Source organism: Delphinapterus leucas, chromosome 14 (assembly GCF_059928025.1).
Source record: "Delphinapterus leucas isolate spDelLeu-1000000601 "Yukka" chromosome 14, BTC_Dleu_Yukka2, whole genome shotgun sequence".
Lineage (NCBI taxonomy): Eukaryota > Metazoa > Chordata > Mammalia > Artiodactyla > Monodontidae > Delphinapterus > Delphinapterus leucas.
Window position 1 is genome coordinate 16,392,278 of NC_143142.1, and position 19,738 is coordinate 16,412,015.

Genomic DNA, 19,738 nt, shown 5'->3' on the forward strand with positions numbered 1-19,738 from the left:
TCACACTCCCACACATACCATGTGTGAAGTGGGCCTGCACCACATACACCAGGCCACGGCCCGCACCTTTCCATCAACAATAGGTCGAGGAGCTTTCTGTGTCAGCTGACATAGTCCTTATGCCATTCTTTGTAATGGCCAAATCAAAGTTCATGGTGTGGATGTGCGATGACTTTTGTAAACCTACCTTCAGTTTTTCAAATGATAAACAATACCACAACAAACATCCTTCTAAATACATCTTTAAGCACTTGACTAAATATGTCCTTGCAATAAAATCCTAGAAGTAGAATTTTCAGATTAAAAAGCATTCACATTTAAAATTTTGACACAAACTGAAGGACTGAATAGAGAAAACTTTTTAGAAGAGAATTAGAATGGAAGACACTGCTATGGGATACTGGAGTTACAAAATGGTTAAAAGTGAGGGTCTGGAAAAATTGAGAGTTTTTCGCAACATTTTGCTTTTCATTTCTCAGTTCCCCAAACACAGAACTATGGCCACTGGCTCTTTCCGCCTGAGTTCTCACCTTATTCTCCAGAGGTCGTCAAAGAGGCCTTGCTCCAGCTGGGGCAGCAGCAGGGCTATGGCCGTCTCGGCGTACATGGAGATGACCCGCTGGCCCGCACGCAGAGCAGTATCACGCACAAACTCGTTCTCATCAGCAAGAGCCTGTGCACACAGAGGGTGGGTCAGCCAGAACTGCCTCCCCCTAGGCACCCAAACCTAAGAGGAAATGGGACTCCCTGAAGAGCAGGATGAGGACTCCTGCCACCCAGCCCCAATTGACGGGGAGCCCTAGCTCTCTGGGAGAGCGCATGTGTCCTGCCCTCCTCAGTAATTCTATCCTCAGCATTGTCGCTGGTGCCTACTTTGAGGATACAGGGGATGATGGGTCCCACATAAGGAGTGAACTTGTCCCCGAAGGTGATGGGCAGGTAGTTGAACATCATGATATAGCCATCTCGGACGTGGGGTGCAATGTCCACTTTGCTGGCTGTAGCCACAATTTCTGGCATCAGCTTCTCCAACTTCTCCACCCCCAAGCCAGCCATGACCTCGGCCAACCCTGCAAGAAAAGGACAGAATGAGCCCATCAGATCTAAGGGTCCCCAGAGGGCACTGCCGGTCTGGCCCCCGGGCCCGCCCTGCCTCACCCTGCGCAGCGCCTGAGCGATCCACAGAGCTCTGCTCATAGGTCAGTGTCTCCATCAGCCACGGCAGCAAGTCCTCAAAGCATGACTCCCCCATGCCCTTCACCATGGCTCCAAGAGCCTTTGCAGACACCGTCCGCACCTGTCAGGTAACCAAGAGCAGGGATGGTGAGGAGATGTGGCTCAAGACCAGGTGACCATGCAGGAGCAAGGCGGGGTGCCCTAGGGTCTCCTTCCCTTTACCAGACAGACGCAAATGCAGCTTACAGGGAATTCTTAGGAATCAATTTTCTGGGACTGGGCTAAAATAACGAACTCCTGCCCCCTCTCCTCCCAGACTCACCTCAGGTACAGGGTCCAAAAGAGAAGCTTTCAGACCAGGCGTCACGCTTGGCAGGTAAGGAGCCAAGTCCTGCAATAACAGAAGAGGTGGCTCAGGGGAGGCCCAATTCCGGCTTTCTCCAGCCCTGCTTCACGGTGGACCCTGACCACACCATTCTGCTGACTAGGAGCGCTCACAGGGGTGCTTGTCACTGGCAAAGAACCCCCATCACTCCCACCGGTTCCTTGAAGGCCCGTGTGATTGCTCAGGGAAACCTACGAGGGACCCCAGGCCCATCCTCAAGAGGTTGAGTGAGCCCCCAGATGTAGTTCAATGCTCTTCCTCCTCCTGGGACCAAGGGCTGCCCAGACTCGGGAATCTAGGAAATTCTTTTGGCACTCCTTTCAGAATTGCATTATCATCTTTTCACTCTCTTCACCTTAAAAGGTTTATGTCTCTTGATACGGCATTCAGCTTTCAGAAACAGTTTTAAATATAGAAAATGCCTTATGTTCACTGCAGCATCATTTAAAATAGCAAAAAACCTTGGACACTGTATGACCAACAATAGAATTATATAAGTTATGATATATAAACTCGTTGGAATATTACATAACTATTAAAAACTCAGTTTTATGAATAACTTGCTATAACTTGGAAATACATTTATGTTTGGAAATATCATTTTTTTACATGTAATTTAAAAACATTAACAATAATTATTTTAGCTTTTGGAGGGCTATGGATAAAATTTTTTGGTTTTCCAACTATCCCAAATTTCCTAGGATTGACTAACTTTCCCACTTTATCTCTTGTGCCCATAGCCTCAGCAAGCAAAGCAGAGCTGTGGTAGTGAGATCACACATCCAAGCCCCTAGGAGCAAGTAAACAAACAAAGTCAATCTCCCAAACTAGGCTAATTTCCTCTGAGAGGCTTACAGAAGCAAATGCTTTCAACAAGAAAACACCACAAGCAGTCAAAGCAGCAGCCGGTTTCCCACCACTCCTGAAAGGTCGTCAAAGGCAAGGCTGGACCTTTCCTCCCTGTCAATCTATAAAAGGAGCCCAGTGGGACAGGCCTCACCTGGGGTCTGAGCTAGTAAGGACTTGTATCGCTATGTTCTGGAAGATGCCCAGAGAGCCTAGATTTCTACCCTCCACCTGCAAATGGTCCATTTCTCCCCACAAATATAATCAGGGGTCAAATGCTCATAGCTCTCCTGTGTCTACTGTCAGTAGGGACTCTGTGCCCTAAACCAGCATCCATTGATCTGTCCTGTACGAGCCCCAGATAGGCTGATACCTTCTGGTCTGTCAGGGAGTACATGTTGCCAATGATCTGGGCTGCCATCTTCCGTGTGTCCGTGGAACGGTCCTGAAAGGCTCTCTGGACAATGGGCATGATGAGGGCCAGGGACGGGGCATCAATGAAGTGGACAAACTTGGTATCCAGCAAGGTCTGCAAGCACTTCTGGGTCTTCCGAGAGGGGTCCGTCAGGGCATCCAGCAGGACTGGGGCAATGGCTGCATGTCCAAACAACAGAGAGGCTGCTTTGTACAAGTCTATGGTGTGGCAAATCTGCTGGATCCCCAGCACTAGAGGGAGCCAAAAGAGAAGGGAGTCCAAGGTCACCCCTCCCTAGAGCCCCGCGAATCGCCAACTGAGGAAGCCAGCCTGTCTGCAAAGAGCAATTCTATTCTTGCTCCCCAAGAGGAAGCGGTGTGGGGACGGCAGCCATCACCCCTTTGCACTGCACAGTTGTGGTCTGGTGGGGCACCTGTGGGCTAGCTTCAATGGCACTGAGCTGCAGCCTCAGTGCTGGGCCTCCGTGGAAGAGCTACTTGGACAACATGGATCTTATTCTGGAAGCAGCAACCCAAAGTGGTTTTGTGAAAAAACTGTTTGGAGACACCAAAGGCCCCTGAACCAGTGGTGGGAGTGAAGCACACAATACTCAGAGCAGCTAAGCCCAGGTACAACAAGCTCTCAAAAGTTCAGCACCATCAGCCCAGCAGAAGGAATTCCAAGAGGAATACCTAGCTTATCTTTTCCACAAACCCAGGGAATTCAACAACTACAAAGACACATGCTGGTCAAGACTTTTAAGGGAATTCCCTGGCGGTCCAGTGGTTAGGACTCGGTGCTTTCACTGCCAGGACCCATGTTCAATCCCTGGTCAAGCGACTAAGATCACGCAAGCCAAGCATGCAGACCAAAAAAAAAAACAACAACAGAAAACAAAACACAAAAAAACCTAATAACCCAGTTAAAAAATGGGCAAAGGATTTGAACAGTTTTCCAAAGAAGATATGCAAATGAAAAATAAGCACATGAAAACATGTTCCACATCATTAGTCATTAGGGAAATGCAAATCAAAACCACAATGAGATGCCACTTCACACCCACTAGGATGGCTGTAACCAAAAAGACAGACAATAACAGAGGTGGCAACTGGAACTCGCATACACTGCTGCCGGGAATGTCAAATGGTACAGCCGCGTGGGGTAACAGTCTAGCACTTCCTCAAAAAGGTAAACAGTTACCACATGACCCAGCGATTCCATTCCTAGGTATCTAACCAAGAGAACTGAAATCATGCCTACAGGGAAAAAAAAAAAAAACCGTTGGATACAGACTTTCATAGCAACATTAATAGCCAAAAAGTGGAAACGACCCAAACATCTACCAATTGATGAATGGATAAACAAAATGTGGTATACTCATTCATTGGAATACATTATTGGGCCATAAAAGGAAAGAAGTACTGATACATGCTACAGTGTGGATGAACCTTGAAAACATAATGCTAAATGCAAGAAGCTAGACATAAAAGGCCACACACTGTATGATGCCATTTACGTGAAGTGTCCAGAATAGGCAAACTCAGAGACAGAAAATAGATTAGTGGTTGTCAGGGGCTAGAGGCAGGAGGGGAAATGAGGAGTGAATGCTAATGGGTGGGTGTGGGGTTCCTTTCTGAGATGATGAAAATGCCCCGGAACTAAACAGCGGTGATACTTACATAATTTTGTGAATATGCTAAAAACCACTAAGTTGTACATTTTTGAGAAGTGAATTTTACATTATACAAACTAGTCAATTTAAAAAAAAAAGGCCCCAGGCTGGATTCTGAAAATGAAGGCATTCATTTGATAGAGATGAGACTATTCTGGGCCTTAGAAATCCCCAGGGGTGTTGGACATTGTAAACAACAACAAAATCCACATCTACCTATTCATCCCTTAAAAAACAAAAACAAAAACCCATCATTTTCTGAATGAAAACAAGTCTGGAAATACTCAGGCTGAAAGGCACTGAATGGGTACCGATGTTCTATGCTGAAGCTTAAAAATTAACAAGTACAGTACTGGTCAAGGTAGCTGGCTGGGATTTGTTTCTAGAAATCAATCTTTCCCTAATTACTCAAGAAATAACCACACTAAAAAGTAAGCTCCCTAACCTTCCCTCTATCACAGGCCTCTTGGAATGAGAGAGAATAGAAAAGTTCCCCAAAACCTAACACTTTGGATGATGCAGATGTGGTCCAGAGCTTGTCATTTATCTGTTGACCTCAAGGCTCCCTTAGAGTCAAGCTATTTCTGGGCCAACAACTCAGTTTCCCTACCTGAGCAGTCAATGACTGCTCCAGACCAACAGGAAAACAGACCACTTCCAAACTACTTTCCACTTATTATCGTAGGAAAAGGGCTCCCCCAAATTTAGAGGTTGCCTCAATGTGAACATATCTGTCCTCAGAGGGCCTAAGCTGAATGTGTGCATGTTCCCTGCAGTGTCCAGGGATAGGAGGAGGAACCGGGGCCAGTGCCCTCGTGGGAGAGGCGTACCCAGGATCTCCGGGTTCCTGATGACGGAGCCAATTTGCCTGAGCGCCTGCTGTCCGGCCTTCTGCACTTTGACGTGGGAGTCGGTGAGCACCTCTGTGAGCTTGGGCACGATGTTGGGCAGGCAGGACGACAGCTGCTTAGGAGCACAGTACGCCATCGCCCCAAGCAATTCCACCGACCCTGCAGACGGCAGACACACGCCCAGCATGAAATCACTGAGCACAGGTTGGCAAGTCGCCTGGGCTGGCTGCCCGGGCAAGGGACACGCGGCCTGCTCCTCTGCAGACTGCTCCAGCAGTCCCGGGAAGAGGGCACAGGGCCGGGCTCCAGTCAAGCGAGCAAAATGCTCCTGAGGCCTGCTGAGCCTGGGCGAGAGGCTGGGCAGTATTGGGGAGAGTGGCCAGACCTGGCTTAGAGCTGACAGTGATCCAAGGTCAATTCACTGAATTTCTCTGGCCTCAGTCTCCTCATCCACAAATGAGGAGACTGATTAAGATTGTGATTTTTCAAGATGTAGGGGGAAGCCTGAAGGACTGAGGAGGAAGCCCCGATGCTGACCCTCCCCAAACCTGAGCAACTCTATTTTACAAATTAGGATTCCAAATAAGATTACATTTTTTAAAAAGGGGTTTCGGGACTTCCCTGGTGGCACAGTGGTTAAAGAATCTGCCTGCCAACGCAGGGGGCACGGGTTCAACCTCTGGTCCGGGAAGGTCCCACATGCCGCGGAGCAACTAAGCCCGCCCCGTGTGCCATGACTACTGAGCCTGCGCTCTAGAGCCCGCGAGCCACAACTACTGAGCCCGCGTGCCACAACTACTGAAGCCCACGCACCTAGAGCCCGTGCTCCACAACAAGAGAAGCCACCGCGTGAGAAGCCCACGCACTGCAATGAAGAATAGCCCCCGCTTGCCGCAACTAGAGAAAGCCCACGCGCAGCAACAAAGACCCAACGCCACCAAAAATAAAATTTGATTCTTTAAAAAAAAAAAAAAAAAAAAAAAGGCGGTTTAATGGTGGGAGGGAAAGGCTTTAAAATCACAGACCTAGCCACAGACAAGCCTTAAAGCTCTGTGATTTCCTGACTTAGGTCTGTGGCTCCTGTGAGAGGCCTGTTCTTTGCAAGAAAGCAACAAACTAATAAAGGAATGAGCTGCCTAACCAGAGTCTTGGCCTCATCCCTGGGCTGGGGAGCACACACAGCACAAGAGCTGTGGCTCTGGACCCCTGTAAGGGCAGTTTTCAGAACAGGAAGTTGAGGGAGGGAGGGAGGGAGCAGCCTTACCGGCTTTGGTCCTCCAGGATTCCTCCTCCAGGGCAGCCAATAAGGAGGGGAGCACCAGCTTCACCCCATGAGCACTCAGGTTGCTCATCACAGCCTTGGCACAGTCATCTGCAGCCTCAAGGGAGGAGAAAAGATGTTCAGGGGCCTCCTCGGCTACGCAAGGGTCAAGGCCTGATGCTGGACCGAGGGTTCTCCTGGTGACCAACGCTCACTGGGGGGTCTACTGCGTCAGACCCTGTGCCCAGGCCCGCAGAGACAGCTGAGCAGGAGAAACATGGTTTCTCACCTCACAGGGCTTCAGTACTTCACTGGGAACCAGAGGAGTCCGTACCAGTAACCAGTGTCCAAGATGCGGGCAGAGGGCTTGCCAGCAGCAGGGGCCTCGAACCACTGCCAGCCATTCCCAAGTGCAGCCTCAGGACTTACCTCACGCACGTACTGGTTCCCATCCCCGAAGCACAGCAGCAGATGGGGCAGCACATGAACCACGTACGGCTCGAAGAGCTTCCCCAGCATGGTGCAGAGCATCTCGAAGGCAAAGAGCGCTCCTGGGGGAGAAGGCAGGACGGCTGGGAACAGGATGTCCTCTCGGGGCAGCCACAGGACAAGCTCCCCACCACCTCCTCACCCTCTGGAAACACTCAGGGCAGCTGTGGGACTAAAGTGGCTGCCCCGTGAGGGAGCAGCCCCTCTGCCTCCCCTGAGCAGAAAGGAGGTGAGAACAGGGAGCACTAACAGCTAGAATGGCAAGTCTCTCTCAGCTGAGGGTGTTGCTGAGTTAGAAAAAAGGGAAGTCCGGGCCGCATCAGCAAGGATGGGATGGAATGGCTCACAGACAGCTGCCCCCCGCTGCAGCACACACACAAACGCCAGCCTTCAGCAGGGGAGGAAAAGCCAGATTCCCTCCTCTGGCAGCCATGGGGACTGACCTCCCACGCTGGGCGGCACCGAGCTTGGAGACACTCACCCTCTCGGCGGCGGAAGTTCTTCTTGTCCTGGATGGCATCAGTCAGCGCAGCCATCATCTCCTGCTGCTTCAGCGACAGGATGCCCAGGCCCTTTACCAGGCCCGCCAGCCCGTAAGCAGCCCCTTTGCGCTCAGCGTACTTGTCTGACTCCAGCAGCTGCTGCATCAGCCTCTGGATCATCCCTCCAGCGTCCTCCTTGATGGCGGGGACGAGGGGCGGCAAGCAGCTGGCCACGGATTCCTGGACCTGGGGGAGGGGCCCGCCGCGTCAGTGCTGCAGCTCAACCACAGCCAGGCCCTGGCAGCCGATGCAGTCTTCCGCAGCACCTCACCCCTAGACGTCCCCCAGCCCCATCTCAGCCACCGCCTGTCAGACCACAGAGAGCATCGGAAAGGCAGATGGTGGTACAAGCTCATGCCTGGCCCGCATTCCGCCAGGGTGCACGCTACATCTGTTAGCCAGGAGAGCATCAGCCATTACGGTGCTATTTCTGGTCTGAAGAGAGAACCTAGGCCTGGGCAGGTGGGGTAAAACCTCAGGAAGATTAAACCCACTCACAGAGAAAGATCCAGAGAGAAGCATGCTACTGTGCCTCCTTAAAAACAGCCCAAGTCTCTCAGTTTTCAAATCTGCCAGTCAGGGAAATGGGGCTGGGCCTTACAGGGCCAGGTCCAAATCAAGCAGTCCCAAAAGATGCTGTCAATCATCTTCCAGCCACAGCTCATGAAGCCCGACCAGGGCAGCGAGGCAGTCTGCAGCCAGGGGCCTGGGCAGGAAGCTTGGGAAGCCAGGTACTCTGACAGACTATTTGACCACAATTCAGTAAACCTGTGGTTTTCAACTGTGCCTTTGAGGAGGACACTCTGGGTTGTCCGAAATGCAAATAACAGAAAATACATGTAAATGTGTTTTTTAAATAAGAGAAAAAAAAAATCCTTTGCACTGTGGCTTGGAGGCTGCATCACAAGGCCCCCAAAACATATAACTAACACAGGGAGAGGATCAGGAAAAGGCTAACACATCAAGAACGATTCTTTTTTTTTTTTAAACCTCTGTATCCCCAGGGACAGGTTTACTCTAAATGCAAAAAATGACTCTTAGAAAATGAGTAGAAAAAAATGAAAACATCTAAGAGGTTTACTAGAACAAAGTAACAAACTAACTCCCCCTCCAGAGGTGAGTATTCCTGACTATAAACCAGGCTGTCCCGAGACGAGATGACTCCTCGCAGAGAACTGGGTCTTCTGCACCCTGATACCCGACTCTGTCCCAGCGTCCCACTGCCCACCCACAGTTGGGGCCCCAGGCCAGGGGGCAGGTACCTGTTGGGAGGGGGTGGAGAGAGCGGCGATGAGCTTGGCGACAATAGGCTTCACTTTGGGGTCGCTCTTTTCCAGGTGCTTGGCTAGAGAGCCCATCAGGACCACCACGCTCTGCCGCACAGCATCATAGCTGGCATCATTGGGTGCGTTCTTCAGGAACTCCTCAAACACCGGCAGCAGCGAGTTGACGTTCTCCTGGAAAGCCAAGAGCTCCTGGAGCCTCACATCAGCCCATAGGCTGTGCCTGGGGATGACGGTCTCTGCCCCAGGACCAAGCCCAAGTCTGGCTCTGGGACAGGCATCCTAACAAGCTAGCCAGCAATGCCAGCGGGTTTCCCAGTTTTCTGGCAGGACTGCAGCAGACTTACAAGAATTTAACACCCTTTTGGGGGGGTCTTTATGACTCAAAAGAAATACAAATGGAATTTTCCACGGGGGCTAGTGCCCTGCCAGGATTTCGAGCACTCAGCATCCCTGTGGCACCACTGCTCAGCCCACCTTGGCCCAGCCTTCTCCCCACCTCCTCAGCTAGCTGAAATCTTTTACCTTCCCATGCGTGTTGAGCGTCTCAAGGGCTGCATCTAACATGCACTTCCGGACATCTGGGTTTCGGTCGTTGAGGGCATCAGGGACAAAAAATTGAAAGAGTGGCTTCACCTGAGAACTGTCCAAACACTGGGAGAGCTTGTTCAGGGCCAAAGCCAAGCCACACCTAGCAAAGAAGGGGGAGCATGTCAGGGGGGCAAGGGCAAGCCAGAGGCCTCCTCCCCTGCTGGTGGCACCTATCCCAGTATGTCACTAGGAGAGTGAGCCTGCCAACAGCAAACACTGCTTCAGGGGCAGAGCACAACACAGAGCCCAATGCCCTGTGCTTACCCACTGCTGTGCCCACTGGTTTGGCAACGGCCCACTTGTAAAACAGAGACCTCCTATCTGTCCAGAGTTTACCTCCTACAGGGTGACCTTGGGGAGGGGACCAGCTCTGCCTCTGTTTCCCCATGTGTGAGTGCATCGCCTACCCCTCTCCCTCCAGGGGAGGAGGAAAGGGAGGTGAAGGAACCAGATGCAAAGGCATTCAGAAGTGGACATACCCTACAAAGGCTAAGTACTATTATTCTTTCAGCTACAGCAGTAAGGAGGGGCCCAGGGACCTCTACAGAAACAGAGTCCCTCGGAGGAAAGGAGAAACATGTCGTCTAGCTAGCCAGGAAGAGCCAGAACTTGAACTCAGGTCTCTGACTCAGAGGGAGGTCTTTCTGTTTCCCTCCGCTGATCCATTATCCCATGCTGCCTCTTCACAGCACCCAGCCCAGCCAACCTGCCACACCTCAGAAAGCACTGAGTGGTACAAGGCTGAAGCAACTGTTATACCTGGCTTCCCACTGATCTGGAGGAGATTCTGAGATAACTCGTCCCAAAGCATCCAGAACCGGGGGCGGCCGCTGCAACAGACAGGTTGATCAATGCACTGCAGTGCTCTCTCCAATAAAGCCAATGACCCAGGTGAGACGGGAGATTAAGCACAAGCCACTCTGAGCCACAGTATGGCTCCTGTTTGGAGCAGGTGGGAGGTTGAAAATGGTCCAACCCACCCTTACACACCCAGACTGCATCGCGGTGCACAGACGACTCACATAGAGCTTCTCCTGGTAAATCTCCATAAGCCTGCCCATAACCTCTGCCGCCTGCCGCTGGTAACGCGCCACTGCTTGGGAGAGGGCTTCGGCCCCGGCCTGTCTCACAGCTGCCTCGTGATAGATGACGTCGTCGATGAGCAAGGAGCAGAGGTCTGGCTGCAGATCTAGGCCCATGGTTGACCAGAGCCTGTAGCAGACCAAAGGCGGAGCTGGTCAGACAAGGATCTGCAGCACGGGCCCTGCCAAACCCGACCACCCGACCCTTTTTCCCTCTGTAGGCTGAGCACGCTGGGTCCAGTTATTTCATGAGGGGAAAGAGAATAGAGCAGGAAAACCAGCCTTCCGACGGCTCTCACCTCTCTGCCAGCTTCCGGATCTCCTCCTCCTTGTCAAACTTGACCACCCAGAGCCTCCGCAGAAGGTTCAGGCCATTCTTCTCATCAGTATCAGGCGCTGGCAATACCATGTGAAGTTCCAACAGCCCCTGAGAGGGGGTGGGACCACACCGTGTGAGGCATGACCTTTGGGAAGAGCCTCTGACCTGCCCCCACCACCACCCTGCCTCCCGCTAGGGCTGAACCGTCCAAGACGTAGCCACTAGCCGCACGTGGGTCTCCACAGTGAAATCATTTAAAACGAACTCTAACTTTTTCAGCTGCACCAGCCACATTTCAAGGGCTCAACAGCCATACACGCTGGCTGGTGGCTACCACACTGGACAGCACAGATGTATATTTCCAGCCCTGCAGAACATTCCACTGGACAGCACAGGTTAGGGAGTGCCATGAGTCAGTTCAGCTCATTAGCTGCTCTTCAAAGAGCTTTTCTTTCATGAAATGATGGCATATAGCGGTAGAATCTTTTCTAACATAAAATTTAAAAATTTAACTCTAAACACGCAAGTCAGACAAAACCTCAGAAAAAGGACATTCCCTTTGTTTTAAGAACTATCTGCCACATTGCCATTGTTTTTCAAATTTTTACCAAGGACCAGTGAAAACTCTGTCACAGAGCAATAGCAGGAGCCTGGCATCTGGGAATCAATGTCTCATACTCCAAGGGGATCCTTTAGTTTTGGGTCCCAAAGCACCAAGAGAAAGCAAGTATAAGGTAGTAGGTTGAAGAAATGAACCAATCCTGTGAGTTATATCTGTCTATAAAAGTACCAAGATCCACATTCCGTTTTAGAAATTAGGTGAAGTCTTCCGAGTTGAAGAAAAAAATAGGCAGTGATACATGACAACTGCTTAGCTGTTCCAATTCCTAGAATGACCCCAAACCACACTCCGTGACCTCTTCTCTTTGCCTCCAGGACACGCTGGTGCATATGTGCGGCATCTCCCATCAGGGCAGCTCGAACAGGGACACTGAGGGACAAAGGACGCCAAGGTAGCCCCAAGAGGGAGTGGGCACGCACCCGGAGCGCAGTGTCCCGCACACTAGCACAGGGGGACAGCAAGGCGCAGAGCAGCACGTCCACCTCCTCCTGCTCTGCAAAGGCACAGCCATCCTCGCCACTGCTGCTGGCACACAGGGTGGTCAGGGCGTCTGAAGCCAGAACCTGAGGAAGACATCCATCCGCTGGGCTCAGTTCCACAAATTTTTTTTCCTACTATGGGGCCAGGCAGGGGAGCCAGGTGATGGGCTGAGGGGCCCAGGGAGGAATCTGAACTAAGAACGCCCACCCCACAGCCGTACTAGGGCTCAGACCCCAGCGCCAGGCCAAGGCCAGTGGCAGGACCCAAGCAAAACCCCTAACCAGCTGAGAACAGTCAGGCTGGCTCTCAAAAGCAGCCCTTCTGCCCAAGGCCAGAACTGAGGGCTGAGAGAAGAACTAGAACCTGAGGTTGGGGTCATGAACTGAGTCACAGCAAAAGCCAACTGGGAACCAGATCACCTGCAGTTGGGGAGAGCCTGTGCCGATCACCCAAGTCAGAAGGCGCAGCATGGCCACACGAGGCAGCAACTCTGGGCCATTCTAAGAGAGAACAGAAGGTAAGTCAGGGTGAAGCTCCAGGGAAGGTCTGTAACCAAGTCCGGTGGCACATGAAGCAGCACCCTCTTACCCACAGGGGAACATTCTGGGTCATACTGCTGACTCCACTGTAGAAACCCTGTCAGGTTTACAACTCAATCCACAGGAGCCAACCCCAGTCAACCAGATCTTCAGGGACTAAAAATAAATAAACTCTTAACCTTGGTTGAAACTCACAGAATATGAAATACAGGTGGCCCATAAACATATGAAGAGATACTGAACTTTACAAGTAAAGTAAAAAAATGTGAAATAAAACATTACACCATTCTTTCACCCATCGTTGGCAAGATTACCACTACGTGAGGTTGTATTAGGATTGGAGAAAAGAAAACGCTCAGTGAGGGTATAGCTCAGAACATGTCACAGAACCTAACAATTCCATGCCCAAGAATCTGTCCTATAGAAATGTTCACAGTGTGCAAGGGACATAAATGTACAAGGGGGCACACCACAGCGATGTTCAAAATATGGAAACGTTAGAAACAACCTTAAAATGTCAATCAACAAGTAAAAAGTTAACTAAACCATGGTGAACCCACAGCATAGAACCCCATGCAGCCTGTAAAATTAGATCCATGTGACGTGGATCACATGGATCCAGACACCGGAGGAGACCCACAGAATATCGTCCCATGAAAGAAGCAGTGCAATCCATTTTTGCTTTACTGTGTTTGTGGGTATGAGTTTTGAATGTGCTTAAAAAAAAAAAAGTCCACAAGGGTATAGGCCAAACTGTTAGCAACAGTTACCTCTAGGGAGTGGCATTTCTCTTTCTGCTTCTGTGCTGTTGGAATTTTACACATGCATTACTTTGGCAAATTTTTAGAACATAATCTATTAAAAAGAAAACTCCTCAATGAATGAGCTCCAGTCTCACAATCATAAGCAAGTCAAAGGGAGAGAGAGTGATCAGAACTATCTTCTGAGTTAGAAACAAAACAATAAATTAATACAAAATCCTTCAACTTCTTTGGGTCAGAAACTATCAGACACAAGAGACCCATAAGCTTCTGTGAGGTCTTGACAACCACACTGAATAGAACATTTGGGTTCTCCTCACCAATGGTTTCTGCTATAGGTATATGTATATGCTGCACGACCTCCCCCCCAGAATTGTTCACGGGAAGCGTCGGAAGCCCCTGCCTCCCCAACGCCCTCAAGCCGAGAGGGAGCCGAGCTCCCCAGGCCAACCTCGTCCACACGCCCTGGCGGGCTGCTGGGTGAGGCCCTCAGCTGGGCGTGGACGGTGAGGATCTGAAGAATCTGGGCCACGCGCTCCTCCTCCTCCTTGCTGTGGTGGGGCATCTCGGTCAGCACCATCTTCAGAAACGGGAAGACTAAGGAGAAGGCTGGCGCGGACAGGGGCGCGGCGTCTGTGAGAGCAAGAAGCAGATGGATCCTGTACGTTGGGCAGGACCCCGAGCACGGCTGCCTCAGTGTCCATCCTCAGGGCAAGTGGGTCGGGGGAAGGCTGGAGGCCCTGACACCCTGAAGCATGTGGCATGACAAGAGGGATGACAGGCAGTAGCCCAGTTCTAAAGCCAATCCTGCTCCTACCCCAGACACTGCCCAGTTCCACAATGTGAGAGTTAAAACAGACAAGTAGCTTCCAATGGCAAGAACTAAGCCCTCAGTGGGGGTCACAGTGACTCAGAATACCAGGGACCAGACTCAAAAATCGTCCATCCCCTCTTTTTCAGATGAGGAAATCAAGGCCAGGGAGGGAAGAGACTCACTGGAGGCTACAGCCTCAGGAAGCCCCAGGGTACGGGGCGCCATAGCTCGTGCAATCCCTGCACGGTTCACACCGCCTCGTGCCCTTTGTCCGTCCTGTCCCTTACCTGGTTCTCCCTTGCCTGCCCTGCTGGTGATGGTGTGACTGTGCAGCAGGGTCACCGCCCTCTTCACGGCCACCGACAGCTCTTCCTGGCACCATGACTTATCCAGGGCACATTCTGGCTTCAGCAGGCGCAGAGTCACGTGGCTCACCAAAGTTCCTGTGTCCAAGAGAAGGGACCCAGCAGGGGATGACCCTCGCAAAGACACAGAATCTGGCCCAGGTGCAAACCAGGGACCCAGGGCAGAGATGCCATGTCCCTCTGACTTAATAGTAATCAATTCTGCTCTGCCTAAGTATCCTCAACCTAATTTCGCATTTCATCTCCAGAACAGTGCCAAAGGGTAGGCAGGCCGGCAAGGAGATACCTTTCTGACACTAAGGAATTAAAAGTGCACTGAGAGGAGGCATGAGCCACCCAAGGGTTATTCAGTTGGGAGTTATTCAGCTCTATCCATGTGGTCCTCCCACCTTCCATGCAACAGCACAGCCAGCCAGGTAATACTTCCAGCAGGTTCTATGTGTATTGCCTGACTCCAGCCTCACCCTGAAGGGAACATACCCCTCAGGCTCAAGGTATGTTCACCCTCAAGGTCATTAAACAACCCATAAAGCGAGGCCTCCACAATTCCCAGCCACCCCACTTGGCCTTTGTTTCTCCACAGCCAACAGAAAGCTAAAGGCCACAGAGACCTCTGGTCATGTGGCTGCTCAGGAGCTCTGGGCTACACAGACAGGCCACGTGGCACCAAACCATCCCACTGCCACTGAATTTCAAACTGCTACAGGGCTTCCCTGGTGGCGCAGTGGTTAAAAATCCTCCTGCCAATGCAGGGGACAGGGGTTCGAGCCCTGGTCTAGGGAGATCCCACATGCCGCGGAGCAAATAAGCCCACGCGTCACAACTACTGAAGCCCGCGCGTCTGGAGCCCTTGCTCTGCAACAAGAGAAAACACTGCAATGAGAAGCCTGCGCACCGCAAAGAAGAGTAGCCCCCACTCGCCACAACTAGAGAAAGCCCGCGCACAGCAACGAAGACCCAACGCAGCCAAAAATAAATAAATAAATAAGATAAATTTATTAAAAAAAAAAAAACACTGCTACAGAAAGATCACTGACTAGCATCTAAAAGTTGGCCCTCAGAATGAAGACTCAGCAGACATAAAACGGGAGAGAGGAGGCGGCACTGTGTGCTCCCAAGGATACGCTGCTTGAGATGCCTGAGGCTGTATCCGTAGGAAAACAAGTCAGTAGCCTAGGTCACTGCGTGCCTCCCCACGAGCACTCGGGGGCACCTCTGTCCACCCCCATCCTGCCCCGGGGTCATGCCCACAGCCAGCCAGCCAACGAGGACTAACCCAAAGTCTTGAGCCTAGGGGTCATGACACAGGCAGCTAAGGACAGGAAAGGGTTCTTGATCCTGGGAGCAGCGAGGGGAGATTTCAACAAGGGCAGGAAAGAGTCGACCAGGACAGGGATGTACTGGGTCAGGCCGGACGGGTTCTTGGCCAGGATGGTGTCCAGCAGTCCTAGCGCCGCCTCCAGCTCATTGTCCAGCTGTAAGCAGAATCACCCCAGAAGGCCAGTCAGCGGGGCCCTGCCCCAGGACAGTGAGGAGCAGGCGGCCCAGCACTCTCGTGGCACAGGCGTGTGGTGGCAGCGACTGCTTACCTCCTGCAGCCGCCTCCGGATCTGCGCCTCCTTGTCCAGCTGGGCCTGCAGCATCTCCTTCTGTTTGCTGGTCAGCTGCACCTCCTCTTTTATGCCTTTCTTCTTCTTTATCTCCTGAAGGGAACAAGCAAAGCAAATCCATCTCCAGGGAAGGGAACTCCCTCCCTCCCACCAAGCAGGGCACGCTCAGCTCCCCAGTCAGCACCAGGACAGCTCTATGTCTGTGACCTGGCCCCCCAACCTGCCATGTGGCCTCCCCTACTCCCACAAGTCCACAGCCACCTGGTTTCTACAGAACAGAGAGAGCAGTAGAGAGGGGATTTCTTGCTGGATTCTCTACTAACAAACACAAGAAGGGCCTTTATACGTTAGAGAAAAGAAAAGTCCCTCCAGGTGCTGAAAAGGGTATTCTGGTAGCCATGCAGCTTCAGCCTCCCCTCCTGCCAGCCCGCCCTGCAGACACTCTCTTCCAGTATAAGCTAAAGCCCTGCAAAGACCGAGAGCACTCATTCATTTGATAAGTCTTTACTTAGCACCTACATGGTGCCAGGCACTGTTCTAGATGCTGGGGAGACCGTGAGAACAAGACCAAGTCTCTATCCTCACAGAGCTGACAATCTAGTGGGTGCAGGTAGACCACGAACAGGGAAACAGATACATAAACAAGGTGACTTCAGATCATGACCAATGTTATGAAAGGAATAAATATGATGCATAGCAAATGAGAAGAGGCACGGGGTCTACTCTGGATAGGGTGGGCAGAGGGGTCACCTCTCCGCGAAGGGGATATGTGGGCAGAGACGTGAAAGACAAGAAGAACCCAGCCTTGTAAAGACTGAGGGAGGACAAAAAACAAAAAACAAAAAACAAAAAACCGAGGGAGGAGCAAATAAAGGCTCTGAGACAGGAAAGAGCCCTGTGTGCTTTGCTCCTGGCAGAACCAGTTCTGTCACTGCCGAATAGAGCGATAAACCACGATGCCCCAGCAGCTACACTGTGCCAGGCCCTATGCCTACTATCAAGAGGACAGATAGGTCCCGGCCTTCCAGGAGCTGCGGGGACAGGCATGGAATCAAGCAACACCACTTAGCAGAGGAAATACATGAACTACTGCCAGCAGAGAGAAAGATTTGTTTTCCTTGAGTTGGGCGTAGAGAAAGCTACCTGAGAAAGGGCAGATAAAGAGTGTGGCAGGAGGACCCAGGATCAGTGGGGAGGTCGGAGGAGTGTGCCATGGGTCAGGATGACCCAAGAGACCCGCCTGAGGCCACCCCGTGTGTGAGGCCTCCATGTACCCACCTCCTTCAGCTCCAGCTCGATGATCTGCTCCTTGAAGGAGTAAGCTTTGTTCTCTCGCTTCATGTTGGCCTTTTTTATGCTGTCCTGCTGGGCACTGAAACACCAGAGCAGGTGATCAGCCAGGTTCAAAACAGCCACCAGGCCCTTCAGCCTCCCACCAGCCATAAAACCCCAGCTAGTTTTTAAGTCATATGCACCAGGAAAGTGCTGGATACTCTACATGCTCTTGTATCCCAGGCCTAAGTACTGTGCCTAGAACACAGCAAGCACTCCTCCAATCAACAGATAGATTGTTTCATTTACTCCTCACAAGACCCTACAAAGGACACATAGTCTCCATCTGACAGGCACTTCTCTGGTGGTCCAGTGGTTAAGAATCCACCTTCCAATGCAGGGGACGCAAATTCAATCCCTGGTTGGGGAACTAAGATCTCACATGCCACGGGGCAACTGAGCCCAAGCACCACAGTTACTGAGCCCGCGCGCTCTAGAGCCCACGTGCCACAGCTAGAGAGAAGCCCGTGTGCGGCAACCAAGAGGGCGCGTGCCGCAGGGAAAGATCCCGCATGCTGCCACGAAAGATCCCGCGTGCTGCAACTAAGACCCGACGCAGCCAAATAAATTAATTAATTAATTAAAAAAAAAAAGGAAAGAGAAAAAAAAGAAAACTAAGTCTTGGGGCTATTGAGCCCATGAGTGGGGGCTCACCTCTGGATGATGGATTTGTCGTACAGCTCCCCGGCAGGGGTCTGCATAATAGCAAACTCCTCCCGTGTCACCTGGCACAGCGCTGGGTTCTGCACAGAAGCGGTGATGGTGCTGATGAGCTGAGGGAGGACCCGGTCTGGGGACAGGATGGATAGGGAGCCCATGGCATTCATGGAAGACTGCCAGACAAACATAGACACGGTCAGTGAGCGCCACAGCTGGCACTGGAGAGGGGTCCTGCCAGGCCTAAATGCCCCAGGCAATTGGCTCCCCTTCTTCTTGCCACTGCCTGCTCTTTCTGAGCACTGCCTACTGGAGTGGACAACCATAGTGTGTGCCTGCCTTCTCAGCGAGCTGTGCCTACCTGGTACTAGCACCCTGATTTGGGGGACACATTCCTCTTCCAATCTCAATCTCTGTGGTTCAGGTGGAGCTGACCCCACCCTCTCCAGAGGTGGGCACGTGACCCAGACCAGGATGGGCCTCAGGATAAGCACAAGACCCAAGTCAGGTCAAGCAGGGCAGTAAGACCCCATGCCAGCTGAAATGACTGGAAAACGCAAGCTTTTCCCACTGGAGCTGATGGGGGACAAGAAGCCTGGAATAGCTATCCTGCTACTAAAAAGGGGAGACTGAGAATGGAGCCCATACCGTGGAAAGCAGAGATAGGACACAGATGGATGAGACAGAGAGATGGACAGAGAGCAAGAGATACACCACCTACAAGGTCCTGAAGACACCTGAGTCCCTGTCCAGTCACATCCTGGGTCTTACCAGTTAGATGAGGGAACAAGCAAGTTCCCTCTTGTGCTCAAACTAGTTTGCATTTTCTGCCACATGAAACCCAAGGGTTCAACCCACTTTTCATCACACCTTCACCTGTTTCTCTGAATCTCCCCTGTCTGGACTCTGACCTGAGACCAGAACCAGCTCACACACCAATTACCTGGTTCAGGGGGCTCTGTGTGGTGATCCTGGGAATGATCTGATCCAGGTGCCTGGTAATGAAGGCTTCCGGATCGATCTTCATCCTGGCAAGAAGTGCTGGCCACAGGCCAGACTGCACAGCCACTGAAGGGAAGGGGAGCTCTTTGAGGCCTTCTGCCCGGCCTGCTCCTGCAACACAGTCCCCGCCCCTCCAATACCCGCCCCAGGCACGCACCTAAGGACGGGTGGTGGGAGATGATCAGCATCTCCTGGGCCAGCTGTTCCGTGTTGGTGACATCACCTTCCAGCCCCGGCACCCCAGAGATGATGCACAGAGCCTCCTGCAGGACCCGCGGAGGCACGTAGGCCTTGCCCGCCTCAGTCACCTCCCCAGCATCGGTCACAAGAGCCTCTAAGGGCAGCACCTGTGGGGAGACAACACATGAGCCCCGCTGCTCAGAGCCCCGTGCAGGCCTGGCACACAGGAGATGAAGATGCCAGGGAGGCAGCTGCCTCTCATTCATGTTGTTCTCTGGGCTCCCTGCTGGTGTGGATACTGACACCCAGTGCCCGGCACTGGGACCCACAGGTTATGAGATGGGCCTGGAAGGAAGCACCTAAAACAGCCCACAGGGGGAAAGAAGGCAACAGACACTGGTCCAGGGGACCTACCCTGAGACTGCAAGTCTGTCACTGGCCCACATCCCTCAAGCAGGCTTAGG

At 52.0% G+C, this 19,738-nt stretch overlaps 1 protein-coding gene across 2 annotated transcripts in view; it reads right to left on the minus strand.

The window, feature by feature from the left end:
* Positions 1 to 19,738, minus strand: part of GCN1 (GCN1 activator of EIF2AK4) — a 56,886-nt gene that overhangs the window by 14,293 nt on the left and 22,855 nt on the right. For both annotated transcript variants that reach the window (XM_089894548.1, XM_089894549.1), the window contains 24 exons: positions 19,252 to 19,441; positions 19,036 to 19,160; positions 18,090 to 18,268; positions 17,382 to 17,475; positions 16,083 to 16,196; positions 15,770 to 15,968; positions 14,416 to 14,571; positions 13,766 to 13,947; positions 12,434 to 12,514; positions 11,954 to 12,097; positions 10,893 to 11,020; positions 10,534 to 10,723; positions 10,271 to 10,341; positions 9,446 to 9,611; positions 8,900 to 9,094; positions 7,577 to 7,823; positions 7,036 to 7,157; positions 6,610 to 6,724; positions 5,325 to 5,504; positions 2,781 to 3,001; positions 1,499 to 1,567; positions 1,159 to 1,297; positions 874 to 1,070; positions 531 to 673 (listed from right to left, as the gene is read on the minus strand). In XM_089894548.1, coding sequence (XP_089750674.1) covers positions 531 to 673; positions 874 to 1,070; positions 1,159 to 1,297; positions 1,499 to 1,567; positions 2,781 to 3,001; positions 5,325 to 5,504; positions 6,610 to 6,724; positions 7,036 to 7,157; positions 7,577 to 7,823; positions 8,900 to 9,094; positions 9,446 to 9,611; positions 10,271 to 10,341; positions 10,534 to 10,723; positions 10,893 to 11,020; positions 11,954 to 12,097; positions 12,434 to 12,514; positions 13,766 to 13,947; positions 14,416 to 14,571; positions 15,770 to 15,968; positions 16,083 to 16,196; positions 17,382 to 17,475; positions 18,090 to 18,268; positions 19,036 to 19,160; positions 19,252 to 19,441 — 3,647 coding nt within the window. The remainder of the gene's footprint in view (positions 1 to 530; positions 674 to 873; positions 1,071 to 1,158; positions 1,298 to 1,498; positions 1,568 to 2,780; positions 3,002 to 5,324; positions 5,505 to 6,609; positions 6,725 to 7,035; positions 7,158 to 7,576; positions 7,824 to 8,899; positions 9,095 to 9,445; positions 9,612 to 10,270; positions 10,342 to 10,533; positions 10,724 to 10,892; positions 11,021 to 11,953; positions 12,098 to 12,433; positions 12,515 to 13,765; positions 13,948 to 14,415; positions 14,572 to 15,769; positions 15,969 to 16,082; positions 16,197 to 17,381; positions 17,476 to 18,089; positions 18,269 to 19,035; positions 19,161 to 19,251; positions 19,442 to 19,738) is intronic.